The sequence below is a fragment of the Chlorocebus sabaeus genome, chromosome 12 (assembly GCF_047675955.1).
Source record: "Chlorocebus sabaeus isolate Y175 chromosome 12, mChlSab1.0.hap1, whole genome shotgun sequence".
Classification (NCBI taxonomy): Eukaryota; Metazoa; Chordata; class Mammalia; order Primates; family Cercopithecidae; genus Chlorocebus; species Chlorocebus sabaeus.
The window spans coordinates 70176944-70198250 of NC_132915.1; the positions used below are offsets into that span (position 1 = coordinate 70176944).

At 40.0% G+C, this 21307-nt stretch overlaps 1 protein-coding gene across 7 annotated transcripts in view; it reads left to right on the forward strand.

Moving 5' to 3' along the window:
* The window catches only part of INVS (inversin), a 234741-nt gene that overhangs the window by 152869 nt on the left and 60565 nt on the right, over window positions 1-21307 (forward strand). For all 7 annotated transcript variants that reach the window (XM_073021805.1, XM_007968584.3, XM_073021807.1 and 4 more), the window contains 2 exons: window positions 7567-7673; window positions 15946-16158. In XM_073021805.1, the coding sequence (XP_072877906.1) occupies window positions 7567-7673; window positions 15946-16158 (320 nt within the window). The remainder of the gene's footprint in view (window positions 1-7566; window positions 7674-15945; window positions 16159-21307) is intronic.

Genomic DNA, 21307 nt, shown 5'->3' on the forward strand with positions numbered 1-21307 from the left:
TGTTTTATCAGAGGCTAGGACTGCAACCCTGCTTTTTTGTCATTGTTGTTTTCCATTTGCTTGGCAGATCTTCCTCTGTCCCTTTATTTTGAGCTTGTGTGTGTCTCTGCATGTGAGATGGGTCTCCTGAATACAGCACACTGATGAGTTTTGACTCTTCATCCAGTTTGCCAGTCTGTGTCTTTTAATTGGAGCATTTAGCCCATTTACATTTAAGGTTAATATTGTTATGTGTGAACTTGATCCTATCATTATGATGTTAGCTGGTTATTTTGCTCGTTAGTTGATGCAGTTTCTTCCTAGCATTGATGATCTTTACATTTTGGCATGTTTTTGCAATGGCTGGTACCAATTGTTCCTTTCCATGTTTAGTGCTTCCTTCGGGATCTCTTGTAGGGCAGGCCTGATGGTGACAAAATCTCTAAACATTTGCTTGTCTGTAAAGGATTTTATTTCTTCTTCACTTGTGAAACTTAGTTGGGCTGGATATGAATTTCTGGGTTGAAAATTCTTTTCTTTCAGAATGTTGAATATTGGCCCCCACTCTCTTCTGGCTTGTAGAGTTTCTGCCGAGAAATCTGCTGTTAGTCTGATGGGCTTCCCTTTGTGGGTAACCCGACCTTTCTCTCTGGCTGCCCTTAACAGTTTTTTCTTCATTTCAACTTTGGTGAATCTGACTTATGTGTCTTGGAGTTGTACTTCTCGAGGAGTATCTTTGTGGTGTTCTCTGTATTTCCTGAATTTGAATGTTGGCCTGCCTTGCTAGATTGGGGAAGTTCTCCTGGATAATATCCTGAAGAGTGTTTTCCAACTTGGTTCCATTCTCCCCATCACTTTTAGGTATACCAATCAGATGTAGATTTGGTCTTTTCACATAGTCCCATATTTCTTGGAGGCTTTGTTCGTTTCTTTCTACTCTTTTTTCTCTAAACTTCTCTTCTCGCTTCATTTCATTCATTTGATCTTCGATCACTGATACCCTTTCTTCCACTTGATTGAATCAGCTACTGAAGCTTGTGAATGTGTCACGTAGTTCTCATGCCATGGTTTTCAGCTCCATCAGGTCATTTAAGGTCTTCTCTATGCTGGTTATTCTAGCTAGCCATTCGTCTAATCTTTTTTCAAAGTTTTTAGCTTCTTTGCAATGGGTTCAAACATCCTCCTTTAGCTCAGAGAAGTTTGTTATTACCGATCGTCTGAAGCCTACTTCTGTCAGCTCGTCAAAGTCAATCTCCATCCAGCTTTGTTCCATTGCTAGCGAGGAGCTGCATTCCTTTGGAGGAAAAGAGATGCTCTGATTTTTAGAATTTTCAGCTTTTCTGCTCTGGTTTCTCCCTATCTTTGAGGTTTTATGTACCCTTGGTCTTTGATGATGGTGACATACAGATGGGGTTTTAGTGTGGATGTCCTTTCTGTTTGTTAATTTTCCTTCTAACAGTCAGGACCCTCAGCTGCAGAGCTGTTGGAGTTTGCTGGAGGTCCACTCCAGACCCTGTTTGCCTGGGTATCGCCAGTGGAGGCTGCAGAACAGTAAATGTTGCTCCGTGATCCTTCCTCTGGAAGCTTTGTCTCAGAGGGGCACCCAGCTGTATGAGGTGTCAGTCGGTCCCCACTGGGAGGTGTTTCCCAGGTAGGCTATCGGGGATCAGGGACCCACTTGAGGAGGCAGTCTGTCCGTTCTCAGATCTCAAACTCCGTGCTGGGAGAACCACTACTCTCTTCAAAGCTGTCAGACAGGGATGTTTAAGTCTGCAGAAGTTTCTGCTGCCTTTTGTTCAGCTATGCCCTGCCCCCAGAGGTAGAGTATACAGAGGCAGGCAGGCCTCCTTGAGCTGCGGTGGGCTCCACCTAGTTCAAGCTTCCTGGCTGCTGTGTTTACCTACTCAAGCCTCAGCAATGGTGGACTCCCCTCCCCCAGCCTCGCTGTTGCCTGCAGTTCGATCTCAGACTGCTGTGCTAGCAATGAGCGAGGCTCCCTGGGTGTGGGACCCTCCAAGCCAGGTGCAGGATATAATCTGCTGGTCAGCCATTTGCTAAGACCATTGGAAGAGCACAGTATTAGGGTGGAAGTGTCCCAATTTTCCAGGTACCGTCTGTTATGGCTTCCCTTGGCTAGGAAAGGGAATCCCGGGTGAGATGATGCCCTACCCTGCTTAGGCTCACACTCTGTGGCCTGTACCCACTGTCCAACAAGCCCCAGTGAGATGAACCCGGTACCTCAGTTGGAAATGCAGAAATCACCCGTCTTCTGTGTCGCTGAGGCTGGGAGCTGTAGGCTGGAGCTGTTCCTATTTGGCCATTTTGGAACCAGGGCCTTTTTGTTTTTTTGTTTTTTGTTTTTTTTTGGAGACAGACTCTCCCTCTGTCTCTCAGGCTGGAGTGCAGTGGCGCGATCTCAGCTCACTGCAACCTCCACCTCCTGGGTGTAAGCGATTCTCTTGCCTCAGCCTCCCAGGTAGCTGAGATTACAGGCATCCACCACCATGCCTGGCTAATTTTTGTATTTTTAGTATTTTGTATTTTGTGTTTTTAGTATTGGGTTTTGCCATGTTGGCTGGGCTGGTCTCGAACTCCTAACTTCAGGTAATCTGCCCACCTCGGCCTCCCAAAGTGCTGGGATTACAGGCATGAGCCACCACACCTGACCCTATTACATGATTTTCTTTTCTTCTTTTTTTTTTGTTGAGATGGAGTCTCGCTTCATTGCCCAGGCTGGAGTGCAGTGGCACAATCTCAGCTCACTGCAACTTCTGCCTCCTGGGTTCAAGTGATTCTCCTGCCTCAGCCTCTCGAGTAGCTGGGATTACAGGCGCACGCCACCACACCTGGCTAATGTTTGTGTTTTTAGTAGAGATGGAGTTTCACCATGTTGGCCAGGCTGGTCTCAAACTCCTGACCTTGTGAGCTGCCTACCTCAGCCTCCCAAAGTGCTAGGATTATAGGTATGAGGTACCACATCTGGCCTATTACATGATTTTCTTCCCCTTTTTTTTTTTTTTTTTTTTTTTTTTTGAGACAAGAGTCTTATTCTGTCACCCAGGCTGGAGTGCAGTGGCACAATCTCAGCTTACTGCAACCTCCACCTCCCGGGTTCAAGCAATTCTTCTGCCTCAGCCTACTGAGTAGCTGAGATTACAGACATGCACCACCACACCTGGCTAATTTTTGTATTGTTTTTAGTAGACATGGGATTTCACCATGTTGGTCAGTCTGGTCTCAAACTCCTGACCTCGTGATCCACCTACCTCAGCCTCCCAAAGTGCTGGGATTACAGGCGTGAGCCACCGCACCCGGCCTATTACATGATTTTCAAACCACATTTTGTGTACTTAAAATTGTCACCATTTTCTCATGTGATATATAATCTTCTTAATAATCATGAATGCTTAAAATTCCAGAGTTCTAAGAACTTTATGTTTAATAGTTTATTCAATCCTTACAATAATCTTATAAAGTAGTTACTATTATTCTCATTTTACAGATGAGGAAATTGAAGCTCATGTAGTTTAAGTAGTTAGCCTAAGATAACAACAGTTGGGGGAGCTTGGGGGGAGATTTAGTATCCAAAGTATGCTCTTAACCCAAATATTAGGTTAAATAAGTAACTTCCTATTGCTGGTCACTTTTTCATTATTATAGGTAAAGTTTCAGTAATTATCTTTGTGCATTTAACTTTTTTCCTTTAGGATCATTTCCTTAGAATAATTCCCCCTAAGTGAGATTATCAAATCAAACCAACCAATCATGTATTAATATGATTAGGCTGCCAAATCATATATATACTGCCAAACTGATTTCTAAAAGATTCTGGTTAATCTATACGTTCCCCAGCTGTGTAGTCTTAACTTCTCTCAGTTTAGCCAGTATTAACTTTTTTTGCTAATTAAATTATTTTAACTCTTTAAAAATATTTGCATGTTAATTATGTTCTCCAAGTCAGAAAATTAGCTATACCTATTAACTCAAGTCCCTATCAACTCATTGAACAAGTATTTATCAAGATTGTTACTGTATGTAAAAGTAACATAAAGAAAAGTATGTAAAATATGGTCCATGTCCTTATGATACTAGGAATGCATCTTTTATAATTTGTAGTACTTTTAATGCTTTACCAAGTTGCCAGTTTTTTACATAAGTAGCATATTAAGTATCTTTCCAGTTCTATTAGCTGCTATGTGTATTGCTTTGGATTGTCTACATAAGCAATCATGCATGCTATCTGTGAATAATAACATTTTTATTTTTTCATTTCCAATCTTTATGCCTTTCATTTCTTTGATGTGCCATATTGAATTAGAACCTTCAATACAATATTGAATAGAATTGGTGATAATTGGCATCCTTGATTCATTCTGGTTTGTCAGATGGCAAGCTTTCAACATTTTACCATTGAGTAAGACGTTGCTATGGGTTTCGTTATATTCCCACTTGCCAAGAGTTTTTTAAAATCATAGTTGGGTTTTTGTCAAATACTATTTATGCATTTATCAACAGGATTTTTTTTTCCTTTTTTCTGTTAATAGGGCAAATTACATTGATTGATTTTTTTTTTTTTTTTAGATGTTTTGCATCTATGTTTATGAGAGAGATTGGCCTATAATTTTCCTTTCTTGTATTATAGTCGCAAGGTTTTGGTAGCAAGGTAAGGCTAACCTTGTCAAAAAAAAAAAAGTTAGAAAATAGTCCCTTATTTTTATTCTCTTGGAGAATAAAATTGGTATTACTTCTTCCTTAAATGTTTGGAAGAACTTCCTCTTGAAGTTATCTGGTGTTGGCGTTTTCTTTGTGTAAAAGTTTTAAATAACCAATTCAATTCCATTAATTATTCAAATTTTCTAATAATTTTTCTTTCAGCTTTGGTAAGTTGTACTTTTTGAGGAATTTATTCATTTTATTCAAAATGTCAAATGTATTTGCATAAATTTTGTCACACACATATTCCCTTATCTTTTTTATGTCTGTAGGATCTCTAGTGAGTTCCTCTTGTTTATTTCATATATTAGTAATGTGTGCTTTCTCTTTTTTTTTTTTTAATTTTCTTCATTCCTTACCTGGAGCACTAAAAAAACAAAACAAAACAAAAAAACAAAAACAAACAAAAAAACTTGATATTCATCTCTTCAAAGGACTTACTTCTTTGTGGATTTTATATATTTTGAGATTTGGGGTTTTTTTTTTGTTGTTGTTGTTGTTGTTTGGTTGTTTGTTTCTTAAGACAGTATCTCACTCTGCCACACAGGCTGGAGTGCAGTGGCATGATCGTGGCTCATGGTAGCCTCAACCTTCCCAGGCTTGGGTGATCCTCCCACCTCAGCCCTCTGAGTAGCTGGGACTATACAGGTGCACACCACCACGACTGGCTAAATTTTTTTTTTTTTCTTTTTTTTTGAGACGCAGTCTCATTTTGTCACGCAGGCTGGAGTGCAGTGGCGTGATCTCGGCTCACTGCAAGCTCCACCTCCCAGGTTCACACCATTCTCCTGCCTCAGCCCCCCGACTAGCTGGGACTGCAGGCGCCCGCCACCACACCTGGCTAATTTTTTTGTATTTTTAGTAGAGATGGGGTTTCACTGTGTTAGGATGGTCTCGGTTTCCTGACCTCGTGATCCGCCCGCCTGGACCTCCCAAAGTGCTGGGATTACAGATGTGAGCCACCACGCCCACCCTGCCCGGCTAAATTTTTTGTAGTTTTAGTAAGAAAGGGTTTCACCATGTTGCCCACGACTGGTCTTGAACTCCTGAGCTCGAGCAATCTACCTGCCTCAGCCTCCCAAAGTGCTAGGATTACAGGCATGAGCCACCGCACCTGGCCTGTATTTTGAGTTTGTTTACTATTTCATTAGTCTTGCTCCTGTCTTTTCTATTTTCTAACTTCTAATTTCTATTTTGGTTTATTCTCTGACACATAGATTATTTAGAAGTGTACTGTTTAATTTTTAGTCAGTTAAGTGTTTTCTCATTTTTTAAATTGATTTTATTAGTTTTTTTAATTGCTGCTGTAACAAATTACCACAGGTTTAGTGGCTTAGAACAACACAGATTTATTATCTTACCATTCTAGATGTCAGAAATTCAAAATGGGTCTTACTGGGTTAAAAATCAAGGTGTCACCAGGGCTGCTTTTCTTTTGGTGGATCTAGGAGAGAATCCATTTTTTTACTTTTTCAGTTTCTGAAGGCTGCCCACATTCGTTGGCTGATGACCCCATTCCTCCATCTTCAAAGCCCCATTGGCTGGTTGAGCCTTTCTCTGTATCACTTATCTGTATAACTCTTACACTCACCCTCCTGACTCCCTCTTTCCCTTATAAAGACCCTTGTGATTACATCAGGCCCACCCAGATAATCTTCCTATCTCAAGATCAGCTGATTAGCAATCTGAATTCCATCTACAACCTTAATTCTTCCTTCTCATGTAACAACATATTCACAGGTACCAGGCACTAGGATATGGACATCTTTGTGATGGAGTGCATTATTTTTTTGGAACCTTATGGCCCAGCATATGATCGATTTTGGTAAATGTTCTGTGTACATGTGAAAAGAGCACCAACCCTGTCCTTGTTGGATGCAGTGTTTTTTTTAATATATATATATATGTGTGTATATATATATCTCAGGGCCCTTTTTTTAGGCCTGTTGTTTAGGTCTTATATATCTTTACTGCTCTTTTGTCTGTTCTATCAGCTGTTTTAAAAGATGGGTTAAAATCCCACTATGACTGTGGATTTGACTATCTTCCTTTTTAATTTTGTCAGTTTTTCCCTTGTATATTTGGAAGCTTTGTTATTAGATGCATACAAATTTAGCATTGTGATATCTTCCTTTTTGACTCCTTTAACACTATGAAGTATCCCCTCTTTATGTCTACCAATGCTTCATCTCTTATCTTTCATGACATTGAAATTTTTAAAGAATATAAGCCATTTATTTTACAGAATTTGACTCAATTTGTGTTAGTCTTACGTTCCCTCATAATTAGATTCAGGTTTCACATTTTTGGTTGGAATATTACATAAGTAATATGAATCCTTCTCAGAGTATTACCTCTGGAGATACATGATGCCCCTTAACATAGTGTTAATTGGCCAGGTGCGTTGGCTCATGCCTGTAATCCCAGCACTTTGGGAGGCTGAGGTGGGCAGATCACCTGAGGTCAGGAGTTTGAGACCAGCCTGGTCAACATGACAAAACCCCGTCTCTACTAAAACTATAAAAATTAGTTGGGCGTGGTGGCAGGCACCTGTAATCCCAGCTACTCAAGAGGCTGAGGCAGGAGAATCACTTGGACCTTGGAGGTGGAGGTTGCAGTGAGCTGAGATCTCACCATTGCACTACAGCCTGAGAGACAAGAGCAAATCTACATCTCCAAAAAAAAAAAAAAAAGCGTTAATTACAAGCGCTTGGGTCAAATGTCATTTGCTTTCTCCACTGTATATTTAATATTTTCCCTTTTTGTAAATAAGCAATTTGGAAAAATGATTGCTTATATTAATTTTGAGTTAGCATAAATAACCACATGTCCAAAAATACTCCAGATGTACTTGATTTTTGTTTATGCTTATAGGGAAGAACAGCTTTGCATTGGTCCTGCAACAATGGATACCTTGATGCCATTAAATTACTGCTAGACTTTGCTGCGTTCCCTAATCAGATGGAAAACAATGAAGAGAGGTAAGTTGTTGTTGACTTCTTTTTTTTTTTTTTTTGAGTTGGAGTCTCGCCCTGTCACTCAGGCTGGGGTACAGTGGCGCGATCTTGGCTCACTGCAACTTCCACCTTCTGGGTTCAAGCAATTCTCCTGCTTCAGCCTCCTGAGTAGCTGGGATTACAGGCATGCACCATCACACCCAGCCAATTTTTTTGTATTTTTAGTAGAGATGGGGTTTCACCATGTTAGCCAGGCTGGTCTCGAACTCCTCACCCCGTGATCCACCCACCTCGGCCTCCCAAAGTGCTGGGATTATAGGCGTGAGCCACCTCGCCCAGCCAAGTTGCTGACTTTTTTTTTAAAAAGTGCTCTTTGTTTATCATACATCCTTTCTACCAGATTTTTTAAATCTCAAGGTTAGATGTTGTTCAGAAATAATAGCTGTACTCATAAGAAAACATTACACTAAGAAATACTGAGCCAGAATAGAAGAGCAAAACTTCCATGTGACATTGATTTAGAATCATGGGATTTTATAGCTCTTCAGAATTTTATCTATTGCCTAGGGCAAGCACCCATTTTGCAGATGAGAAAATTTTAGTCCTGCTTCTGACTTCTGGCTAACATAAGGTCAGTGAAATCCTGATTGACTGGGCCCAGGAGTTCATTTAGGCCAGCAGAATGTGTTACATATTCCAGAGGTTTCTCTTGATGAAGAGGATATTATCAGTCAGTGGACAAAGAGATGCCACCATGTAGCATGAAAACATAAGGAGAAGTTAAGATGAAAGTTCAGGGTTTAATCTAAATGCAGATTGCATGAATAATATAAGGTGTGGAGACTTATGTTAGGGTTATTGCCCAAGAATCCAGGCCCAATAAAAAGGACCAAACAGGCCAGGCGCGGTGGCTCACGCCTATAATCCCAACACTTTGGGAGGCTGAGGTGAGCAGATCACCTGAGGTCAGGAGTTCGAGACCAGCCTGGTCAACATGGTGAAACCCCATCTCTACTAAAAATACAAAAAAATTAGCCGAGCATGGTGGTACATGCCTGTAATCCCAGCTACTCGGGAGGCTGAAGCAGGAGAATTGCTTGAACCCAGGAGGTGGAGGTTGCAGTGAGCTGAGATCATGCCATTGCACTCCAGCCTTGGCAACAGAGTGAGACTCAGTCTCAAAAAAAAAAAAAAAAAAAAAAAAAGGAGCAAACAGAATGTGAAGTCTAAGGAAGAGCGATTCTTGGTAGTCTTAGATCTAGGAAGATTCTCATAATTTGTAGGTAACAACTGAGTTTGTGATCACCCTTCCATACCTGAGGTCCTGTTACAGGAAAGGGGTCCCAATCCAGACCCCACTAGAGAGTTCTTGGTCTCACACAAGAAAGAATTCAGGGCAAGTCTGCAGTGCAAAGTGAAAGCAAGTTTATTAAGACAGTAAAGGAATAAAAGAATGGCTACTCCAGAGACAGAGCAGCCCCGGGGACTGCTGGTTGCCTGTTTTTTTATGGTTATTTTTTGATGATATGCTAAACAAGGAATGGATTATTCATGCCTCCCCTTTTCAGACCTTATAGGGTAACTTCCCGACTTTGCCATGGCATTTGTAAAATGTCAGGGCGCTGGTGGGAGTGTAGCAGTGAGGACGACCAGAGGTCACTCTGGTCACCATCTTGGTTTTGGTGAGTTTTGGCCGGCTCCTTTACTGCAACCTGTTTTCATCAACAATGTCTTTATGACCTGTATTTTGTGCTGACCTCCTATCTCATCCTGTGACTTAGAATGCCTTAACCTTCTGGGAATGCAGCCCAACAGTTTTCAGCCTCATTTTACCAGATCCTCTTTAAGATGGACTTCACACGCCTCTGACAGTCCCTCTGACCTAGGTCTTTGTGTTAGTTTCCATGTTTCATGGATGCTCTAACTAAAATGGCTCCTGCTATAATACCATTCTCATCTTCTTAGCCACCACCCATTCTTTCTTTCTATTAGTTGGTGGGAAACTTTGTTGAGAAGGGACTTCTCTAGGTCCATCTCAGAGGAAACATGTTCCTGTTTGCTAGAACCAACCCCTTTACCACTTCTTTCAGAAACTTCCCTCATTAGAGGGACAGTTGAAGATGTCTCCCTTTGAAACTCTAAAAAAAAAAAAAAGAAAGTTTAAGAATCCTCAGACTTAGTGATGACTTGTTTTTTTTCTATAAAAATTTATTCTGTGTAACAGTACCACCTGTCTGCTATATTTTTAAGGAAACAATGAAATTTTTTTAATCCAATTTCCATTTATATGCTAAACCTTGAATATGAGACCTAAGTAACTGCATGAATTAAGGTGTTTACTGTCTCCCAGAATAAGCATATGTTAATTACAGACCAAAAGACCAAAGGAAAAATCCTCATAACTGTACTTGCCAAACTATAGATAAAAAGAGACAGTGGCAATAACCCAATCTCTGTTAATGTTTCATCAGCAATGTACTTTGATGTACAAATGTCAGAACTTGGCACTGCCTTTTACATTTATTGACATTCCAGTTTAAGCATTCTACTCATCCCATCAGACCATTCCCTGCCACATGGCAGGTCCAATTGTATCTTGTCTGTTGTCTATATCCACATTGTTTCTTGGTTGGTTACCATCAGTGTAGGGCTAATTTTTACTTCTCATACATTGACACTAGTCAGTTGATGAACACCGTATAGACATAATTTTTGCCAGCTTCTGCTGACTTTCAGTCAATAACTGTCTGACACACTCACCCCAACACTGATGGGAATAGTCACAGCACTTGAATTTTTCTAAGTTGAATTTGGGATAAAGAAAGACTCAGTAGTAATAATCACAATGTGTTTTATGATCACACTTGTTTTAAATGCTAGGTATAGACTTCAATCTTAAAATGATGCTAGATATTTGGATTGTGTCTCTGAATAAAATATTGCGAATACTGATTTGAATAAACCAATTACAAAAATGCATTTTTTGAGAAAATTGGGTAAATTTGATTATGAAGTGGTCCTTAGATTTTACTAAGGAATTCCTGTTAATTTTGTTAGTATAATAATGACATTGTGGCTATGCCCATATTATTTACTGATGAATACTTAAACACATAGAGATGAAGATGTTACAGGAAAGTGGTCCCAATCCCAACCCAAAGAGAGGGTTCTTGGATCTCTCGCAAGAAACAATTCAGGGCAAGTCCGCAGTGCAAAGCAAAAGCAAGTTTATTAACAAAGTAAAGTGGTGAAAGTACAGCTACTCCATAGACAGAGTAGGGCATTCCCGAAAGTAAGAGGAGAAACGAGTCCACCCTAGGTATAATATTTGTTTATATACAGGATAAAAAAAAGAGATTATGGGGAGATGTGCTATGCTACAAGGGTTTGTGATAAAGAATTCATTTTCTTAATTACTACATTTTGCAAGAATCAATATTATTATCTTTAAAGCAAAATTAGGAATGCCTTTGTTCTCCAGATATCAGGATATTAGGACTCCCTCAAGTCTGGGTTTGTTTAGTAAACATTATCAGTCTGTTCCCTTAACTGTAAACATCTAGGAATACCTTTCTGGGAATGCAACCTAGCAAGCCCCAGCCTCATTTTCCTAGCCCTCACTCAAGGTAGAGTCCTCTGGTTCCAACACCTCTGACAAAATGATGGAAGTTCCGAGATTAGCTGTAAAATACTCTAGCAAAGGCCAGGCATGGTGGCTTACGCGTATAATCCCAGCACTTTGGGAGGCCGAGACGGGCAGATCACAAGGTCAGGAGATTGAGACCATCCTGGCTGACACGGACACCCCGTCTCTACTAAAAATACAAAAAATTAGCCAGGCATGGTGGTGGGTGCCTGTAGTCCCAGCTACTTGGGAGGCTGAGGCAGGAGAATGGCATGAACCTGGGAGGCAGAGCTTGCAGTGAACCAAGACTGACCCACTACACTCCAGCCTGGATGACAGAATGAGACTGTCTCAAGAAAAAAAAAATACTCTAGCAAAAATAAAAAGGAAGGGGCTAGATGAAGCAAATGTAGCAAAAAAATGTTAAATTTAGGTATTGAGTGTGTAAAGGTTTATTGTGTTATTCTCTCTACATTTTTTATGCTTAAAATTTTTCATAATAAAAATACAATTTTTTACAGTAAAAATATTTAAGATATAATTTTCAATCCAGAAGCAGCCTAAGAAGTCTAGTTCTTTTCTTCCTTTCCCCTTTTACAGATAAGGAAACAAAAGACCAGAGAAGTGAAGAGAATGCCCAGGGTCACACAGGTCCCCTGACTCCCAGATTAGCATTCTTTAGGATATATTAAGCTACATGTTATTTTCTTTTGTAATATTTGTAGGTAAAGAAATAATTTGGGCCCTACATTTTATAAACTAAATTTTGTTAATCCTGCTTATATATTATGTGGAGGATACTACCTATTAATAATTATAGAAAAAATGATCAAACTTACCAAATACATATGTTGTTTGCACATTGATTTAAGAAACAGTTTTATTCGATAGGAAACATACTAAATAATTGATATACGTGTTGTGGAAGGATTACTGAACTGGGAGACATGTTATCTTAGTTCTAGTCTGCATTCTATAGAAACAATTTACATAACCTTTGGTAAGTTGCTTAACCTCTCTGAATCTGTTCATCCATTTATAAAATGAAGGTACTGAACTAAATGACCTTTAAAATTCAGTTTAGCTCTATTACTGCATGGTTTAATGACTCTATGGTAATTTTTTCCATTAGAGAAAGCACAATCAAGAAAGGCATTTTAGAACTTGTAGCAAGAATTTTTTTAATTCTCCTGAATTTAAAAAATGCTATCCACTTATAAATAATGTTTTAAAGTTTATATAGATGCCTTTTTACTTACAGCCTTCTGGTCCCTGAACAGTAAGTGGCAAATGAAGCTGTCCTAAAATGGAAGTTCCTTAATTTCAGTGTTTGGGGTTTCCTCCCAAACTCAATTTCCTTACTAAAGTGATCAAAATACTCCTAAAATGAAAAACCTCTTTTTTTTATGTCTTAACTGAGACTGTTATGTAAGTTTTGAAGAGAAATCATTTTTTTTCTATAATCGGATGATTTTCTATGTCTAGTCATGCATCCATATAATCATCCTTTTTTCTGCCTCATAAATCATCTGATGTTTTCTCCCAAGACCTTTGATGGCATTGGGCTGGTCAAAGTCATCCTGAGAGGAATCAGCATCAGTGATGGTCATGGGATGGTCATAGATACTAGTTTGGGTCCTATGGAGATAATATTTTTGATAAGGTGCTATGGTATTGCAAACCATACAGCAGTGAATGTCCTGTAATAACAACAATCAGAGCTGACATTTATTAACTGCTTCCTTTGGGCCAGGAACATTGCTATCCTCTTTATACTTATTTTTCCATTTTCTCCTCGTGCCAGGTCTGCAGCGTATTACATTGTTTATCAGATGAGGAAAACTGAGGCTTAGAAATGTAAAGTAAGTTGTTTAAAAAGTGATAGTCATCATTACCATTGTTGGCTGGTAGAATTAGGGGAATTTTTTTACTTCAATTTTCTTTTTTTGCAGTGTTTGAGTTCATAAAATCTATATCATTTTGACAAAGTAATTTTTCTTTAAAAAAAGAAATCATATCTCCCAGATATGAACAGTGGTTAATTCTCAAGGTGGGAATATGGATGATAGCTATTTTCCTCTGTGTATTAACCCAATTTTTTATGTTTCCAAAATTTAAAAAGAAATTTTTTTTTAAAGAATGGGCTCGATGCAGTGGCTCACGCCCGTAATTCCAACATTTTGGTAGGCCAAGGCAGAAGAATTGCTTGAGCTCAGGAGTTCAAGACCAGCCTGGAGAACATGGCGAAATCCCATCTCTACAAAAAATACAAAAATTGGCCGGGTGCAGTGGCTCATGTCTGTAATCCCAGCACTTTGGGAGGCCGAGGTGGGTGGATCACCTGAGGTCAGGAGTTAGAGACCAGCCTGACCAATATGATGAAACCCTGTCTCTACTAAAAATACAAAAAAAATTAGCCGGGTGTGGTGGCATGCACCTGTAATCCCAGCTACTCGGGAGGCTGAGACAGGAGAATTGCTTGAACCTGGGAAGCAGAGGTTGCAGTTAGCTGAGATTGCGCCATGGCACTCCAGCCTGGGCAACAAGAGCAAAACTCTGTCTCAAAAAAACAAAAAAACAAAAATTAGCCAGTTTTGGTGGTACATGCCCGTAGTCCCAGTTACTTGGGGGGGTGAGGCAGGAGGACTACTTGAGCCCAGAAGGGGTTGAGGCTGCAGTAAGCTGTGTTCGCACCATTGCACTCCAGCCTGGGCAACAGAGTGAGACCCTGTCTCAAAAAAAAAAAAGAAAAAAAATGTGCCAAAAATAACACATCTAGAAAGCTGCCATTTGAGATTTAAATATATAACAATATGACAATAATATTCATCCCTTATAGTCAAAACAGTGATGTATATACACTGTACGAAATTTAAAAGGACGTTCACTGAAGACTCAATGTTCCTCCTACCCCTGCCTCTGAGACAGCTAGTTTTCCTACCCCAGAGGCATCACTGTTAGCAGTTTCTTGGAAAACTTCTGGAAATACATTTTTATAGATAAACATACAAGGATTTTTTTTTAATATACAAACGGAACATGCCATAACAACTCCTGTTTCTTGCTTTTTTCTTTGTCTTCATTTAACAAGACATCCTGGAGATTGTTCTTTATTTATTCATATACAGCAGTAATGACTGCATATACAGATGTCTTCATTATATGGATGGCCTGTGCATTGTTTAAGCAGTCCTCTGTTGATAGACATTGAGGTTGTTTCTATTCTTTTGCTATGACTAACTGTACTTCCATGAGTAGCTTTGTACATAAAGCATTTCACATGAGAGCAGATCTGTAAGATAAATTCCTAAGAGTGAAACGGCTATGTCAGATGGCATATATATGTGAATAATTTTGATAAATATTGCCAAATTATCCTCCCTAAACGTTAAAATAGTATATGAGAGAGCCTGACTCTCTCTATCCTTGCCAGTGCAGTGTGTTACTAAGTTTTCTGATTTTTGCCAAACTGATCATCATTGAAAGGTACTTTCTCATGTTAGTCTAATTCATATTTCTCTTAAATGAGTGAGGTTGAACGTATTTTTTATATGTTAAGAGCTATTAGTATTTACTCTTCTGAGAACTGTTATCTTTGTCTTTGGTGGTTTTTTTACCCTGTAAAATTTTGTTATTTTTATGTGGTTAGATTTGTCAGTCTTCTCTATGGTTTCTGAATTTTTTTTTTTTTTTTTTTTTTTTTTTGGAGGCAGCATCTCACTCTGTTGCCCAAGTTAGAGTGCAGTGGCGTGATCTCTGCTCACTACTGCCTCTACCTCCTGGGTTCAAGCAACTCTCCTGCCTTAGCCTTCTGAGTAGCTGGGACTACAGTTATATGCCACCATGCCTGGCTAATTTCAGTAGAAACAGGGTTTCACCATGTTGGCTAGACTGTCTCGAACTCCTAAGCTCAAGTGATCACCCGCGTCAGCCTCCCAAAGTGCTGAGATTACAGGCATAAGCCACTGCACCCAGGCCTTTTGTATCTTTTTTTTAGAAAAGACTTCCAACATCATTTTGTTTTTAATCTTCCTGGTTTCTTCTGGTACTTTCATGGTTCCTTTTTAAAATATTTAGATATTTGCTCTATCCAGAATTTATTTTGGTATAAAATGTGGTATAAGAATCTCTTTTTTTCCCCCAGTTGGCTACCTGGTTGTCCCATCAGTATTTACTTAGTAATCCATCTTTTCTGCAGAAATGTAAAGGGCCATTCTTATCATATACCGAATTTCTCCATTTGGAGCTTTGTTTTTTTACTTCATAAGCATTAACTGTCAGTAATCATGGGCTCAAATTCACAAATCTCACAATTAATATCTTCACTACCTTTTTAGATAGGGGCAGGGAATTATTTGGCACATGGGAAAGAAGGGAAGTGATCATGTGTTTCCAATAGGCCCCTATTTGTTTGCCAGGGAGTAAAACTCAGGAACTGCCATGGTTAGCAGCACAAAGCACCTGACCCACAGTAGTCAACCTTGTTTTGTGCCCCTTGGAGAAAAAAAGAACAGCCCTGTTATAGAGAAGGTGGCTTTGCCTAGGGAATATTCCACATCTTAGAATGAAGTTTCCTTCTGCTGCATGATAATATTTTCAGTTTAATTGTGCCTTGAATTACATTCTAAAATTTAAAAAAAAAAAAAAAAAGAAATCTTCCTCCCACTTCAGATACACACCCCTTGATTATGCTTTGCTTGGTGAGCGCCATGAAGTGATCCAGTTCATGTTGGAGCACGGTGCCCTGTCCATCGCAGCCATTCAAGACATCGCCGCCTTCAAAATCCAAGCTGTCTACAAAGGGTACAAGGTCAGAAAAGCCTTCCGAGACAGGAAAAATCTCCTCATGAAGCATGAACAGTTGAGAAAAGATGCTGCTGCCAAGTAAGTGTGAGCTATGCAGATTGCACTCTCGCCACCCAGAATCAGGGTGGAAGTGGGGGTGTGGGGGGTGCTGGGGTGTCCAGGAGAGGGAAGCAGATGAGAATGTGAATTACTGTTGGTCCCTGCAACCGGTCACCTTCCCTCTTCTCAGCACTCCGTCTTCTGGGACCGAGGCTGCAGTGAAGGACAAAGGCCTAACCTTTGCTGGGTGGTGATTCCTCTAGATTAGTCCCAATATTTCAGCCCAGGGACAAAGCACTCCCACTCATGGCAGGGAGTTGGGGATGGGATTGCTTCCTAGAATAAGCTGTAAAGAAATAACTGCCCTTCTTGCCCTTCCTCTTTCTCTTTCCAAAAGAAACATGCCAGTATCTAGCCTACTTTCACTAGATCAATCTAAGTCTGATTTTAATTTGATTAAAGCAACCAACTTGTATAAATAGCTTACTGTCCTTCACCCATTTCCTAAAACATCTATACTAAATAATTTACTCAAGAAATATTGATTGAATGCTTACTGTACAGACAAAACGCTTGGCTAGCGCCTAGGGAGAAAATGGCAACTAAAAAAGCAAAATCCCCCCTGCCTCAAGGACTTCGCATTTTTTTTTTTTGGACAATGATACAAAATGACTGTGCCTATTACACATTCTCATTATTTCACATAAATGATTGATTTTAAAGCTGGGTGCAGTGGCTCACACCCGTAATCGCAGCACTTTGGGAGGCCAAGGCAAGCAGATCACTTGAGGTCAGGAGTTCAAGACCAGACTGGCCAAAATGGTGAAACTCCGTCTCTACTAAAAATACAAAAATTAGCTGGACGTGGTGGTTAGCGCCTGTAATCCCAGCTACTCGGGAGGCTGAGGCAGGAGAATTGTCTGAACCTGGGAGGCAAAGGTTGCAGTGAGCCCAGGTGGCACCACTGCACTCCAGCCTGGGCAATAGAGTGAGATTACATCTCAAAAAAAAAAAAAAAAAAGATTTATTTTATATTATACTTTGGTTTGCCTTTTCTTTGATAGATATGTTGGGTAGAAGTATTTTAAATAGCAGCAGTGTATCACATTAGCAAATACAGACACCATAAACTCTGATGATAAAGATGTGGGCAAGCAGATTGTTTTTTTTGAGACAGTCTCTCACTGCACTCAGGCTGGAGTACAGTGGCATGATCTCCACTCACTGCAGCCTCCACCTCCCGGGTTCAAGTGATTCTTGTAACTCAGCCTCCCAAGTAGCTGAGATTATAGGCGTGCACCGCCACACCCAGCTAATTTTTGTACTTTTAGTAGAGATGAGGTTTTGCCATGTTGGCCAAGCTGGTGTTGAACTCCTGACCTCAAGTGATCTGCCCATCTTGACCTCCCAAAGTGCTGGGACTATAGGCATGAGCCACTGTGCCCAGTCTGTGCAGATTCTTGAAAGATAACTTCCTGGCTGTATCTTGAATGTTTCTAAATCTAAATCTTCAGTCCTTCTAACTCTTAAATCCTTCTACATCTTACCCTCAAGGGGGAAGCATAAGTGTACTAAATAATCATTAAAAGTAATAATAAGAGGCAAGATAAGTCATTTTAATGAGAAGTTAAATACCACTATGTACTGGAATGTTAATTATCATGTCGGCCTTCAGTAAATAAGATTTATAGAAACACACCATTTTCTGTGACTCTGAAGCTACTGAAGTAGATGGTATCCCAGGAAATACTATGTTGCTCTCTTCTCTTAATGATGCCCTCTTCCTTTCACTTTTGCCAAAGAATCCAGTATCAACCTAAAAGCCTCTATATACCTCTCTTTCCAGCCTTCTTATAAAAGTTCTCTGCTTGTGAGTGGCAACCATAAGTAGATAATACATATGACCAATTATCCTGAGTTGCAAGTAAATGATCTCTGTAAAGGGATGGAATGTTGTGTTTCATTCTACTGATGTTTCCATAAGCTCCAGTTTAATGTGTGAGAATCTATTTTCAAAATTGGCAGTCATATCTGCTTGAATATAAGATGAGACTCAACAAAGGCTACACAACTGACTTTGTTTGTCCCCTAAAGGGAGGCTATAGATCTCCAAGAGATATACTTAAATGGTAGAGAAACTGATTTCATTTGTTCTGTTTCTCAAAAGTTATTTGTTAAGATCTGAGTCAGTGTTTAATTTTGCTTTTAATTCTTGCTTGAAGAAACAAACATCGGGATGCTAAACTCAGTCCTTGCTGCTGCTGCCTCATTGACTAAGCTGGCCCAGGCACAGCATGTCACCTTGGTGTACCTTTCCCAGTTTATTATGTTAGGATGGCAGAAATCATCTTCCTTAAAATGAGGATGTGAAAGGCACTTATTAAACTTAAGTAAAGTAATTTCTAATTTACTGAAAGAGAAACTGGGACAGAAAAAAGTTGTAGTGATATTTACTAAGGCAGGTAATGTTAGAAAATGCTATTTAACATATATCTATAATCAATTTAAAAGCACTTTATAATTCACACTGCACTGCCTATGTTGTTGCCAAAATGAACATTACTATAATTTACCTGCCAAAGCACACAGTTGAGTGTACACTAAAATAAAACCATATTTCTGTTGATCACCCTTCTACCCTGAAGCTTGCTTTTTGCCAGGTTCTTATTTCACTCGAATCTCAGATCTCCTGTAACTCTCTGACTCTCCCTTCTCACATCTTTTAAATTATTCCATCTCCACACTGCAGTCAGCCTTGAAGGCGAACTTCTTAGACTTCTACTCATGCTATACTTTTTTCCATTGAAAATGTATCTACTCTTAAATTTTAAATTAATTCATGTCTATAGATAGCCCCCTAATCTGTCTCACACCCTGACCTCCTGGAACTCTAATCTCATATCTTCAGTTGCCTAGTGGGCATTTCTGCTATGCTTTTGTCACTTGCCAACACTTTAGATCATTGGATGTTTCCATTTGCATGTCCTGTTTTCACTATAACTTCAGACTCTGCAACACACAGACATGCAGATGGAAACAGCTCATCACCACAGTCTGTCTCTGTTCTGGCCTTTTTAGGTGCTTGCTAGGGCTGCTACCATTGATTGTGTGCATTCCCCCTTTGATAGCCTTTGCTTTCATGCTTCTGTGCTACCACCACTCTATACAAGCCCTCATTCTTTTTTTCTTTTTTTTTTGAGATGGAGTCTCACTCTGTGGCCCAGGCTGGAGTGTAGTGACTTGATCTCGGCTCACTGCAACCTCCACCTTCTGGGTTCAAGCCATTCTCCTGCCTCAGCCTCTCAAGTAGCTGTGATTACAGGTGTGCACCACCACAACCAGCTAATTTTTGTATTTTTAGTAGAGATGGGGTTTCACCATGTTGGCTAGGCTGGTCTCAAACTCCTGACCTCAATCCACCCACCTTGGCCTCCCAAAGCACTGGGATTACAGGCATGAGCCACCGCGCCCAGCCCCCTCTTTCTTAAATACCAGCCATGGTGCTCTGTAAGATCCTTCAACATTTCTTTCACTTCCACTTACATTTCTAAGTCTCATTTCTCTCCACTACCACCACCCTCCCACCTGATATCTCAGCCAACCTGAACTTTCTTCACTTCACTTACCATGCTGTCTGGGAGACCTGAGCTTCTTCCTAGCTAGTATATGTGATTATGTTTCTAAGAGTTACATCATCATGTCCAGTTTTGGTCACCCAGTTCAAACTCTTGTGATGCTTAAGTCCCTTCTACGAGAGGTGGTTCTGTGTCCCCAAAAAGTCAAGAGCAAGAAGTCCTGTATCTCTCAAGATAACATATTCCATTAGTGGAGGGCTCTGTCTAGCAAAAGTTCTTTTCTACCCTTTGGACTTGAATCTACCCCTGGAAGCCAAAGAGAAAAATCTAAATCCCCTTTTCATAAACCAACGTTCAGATTTTTAAAAAACTGCTCATAACACTTCCATTGCTACTGCTCGTCTCCTTTTCACTTGGTAATTAGTCAATGCTTCCCTGAACATCACCAGATTGTTAATGGTTGGCCCATGTGTCTGACTCATCTGCTCACAAAGTCATCTGGCCCATGGGGAATTACTTCCATTGTTCTCTTTCATGCCATTCCACTTCTCTGAGCCTCAGATTTTCGTCAGTAAAATGGAAAGAAGGTTTCTTAATTCAAGATGGGCTTCAGGGATCCATGAATACCTGAAACTGTACACAGCATTTTGTGTCAGAAGCACACATGCGTTTTGCGGGAGAGCATCTATAGACTTTCTTTATACATTCTCCAAATGGGTCCATGAGTCACACACAAAAAGACAAAAACCACTGGACTAAATGATCTCTCACGTCCCTCCAAGCTCTAACATTCTGTAAGTCAAAGGTCCTAAGACACACGACATTTTCTTATTCCCTCAAGAGGGAGTTAAAGATCAGCTATTTCTATGCCTGTTATTCAGTGACAATGAAGAGATAAAAATCTGACAAACTCCTAGACACCATGCAACACCAACTGAAAAGGTGAGAGCTAAATCTTTTTGTCTCATGAGGTAATATTTTCCTCTCACTGGAAATGATCCAACAGAAGTGGAATTATCATCTCTCCATGATAGTGTATAAGGAATTTTTTAAATTATGTAAAGATGCCTATAATCACAGCACTTTGGGAGGCCAAGGCAAGAGGATCGCTTGAGCCCAGGAGTTTGAGACCAGCCCAGGAGTTCAAGACATAGTGAGACCCTGTCTCTACAAAAAAATTTAAAAACTAGCCAGTCTGGTGGCTTATACCTGTAGTCCCAGCTACTAGGGAGGTGGGATGATCACTTGAGCTAGGGAGGTGAAGGCTGCAATGAGCTACATCACACTATTGCACTCCAGCCTGGAAGACAGACAGAGACCCTGTCTCAAAAAAAAAAAAAAAAAAAAAAATTATGTGAGGAGCTGGTCTTTGAGATCTCTTCTGAGTCTCTGCTCATGCGTGCTTCTCCCTCTGCCTGAAGTAACCTCTCAGTTTACTCCCCTCTCATTCTTCATATGTAGCATGTTTCTCCCCCTGTTTAATTAGTGAGTGCCTCCCACATCCTCCCATAGCTCTGTGTAGTTACCTCTCCTTTAGCACTCATCACATCTAGAACTCACTATTGGCAGGAGCGTATGGGTCTGATTCCCCAACTCGATTGTCAGTTTCTTGA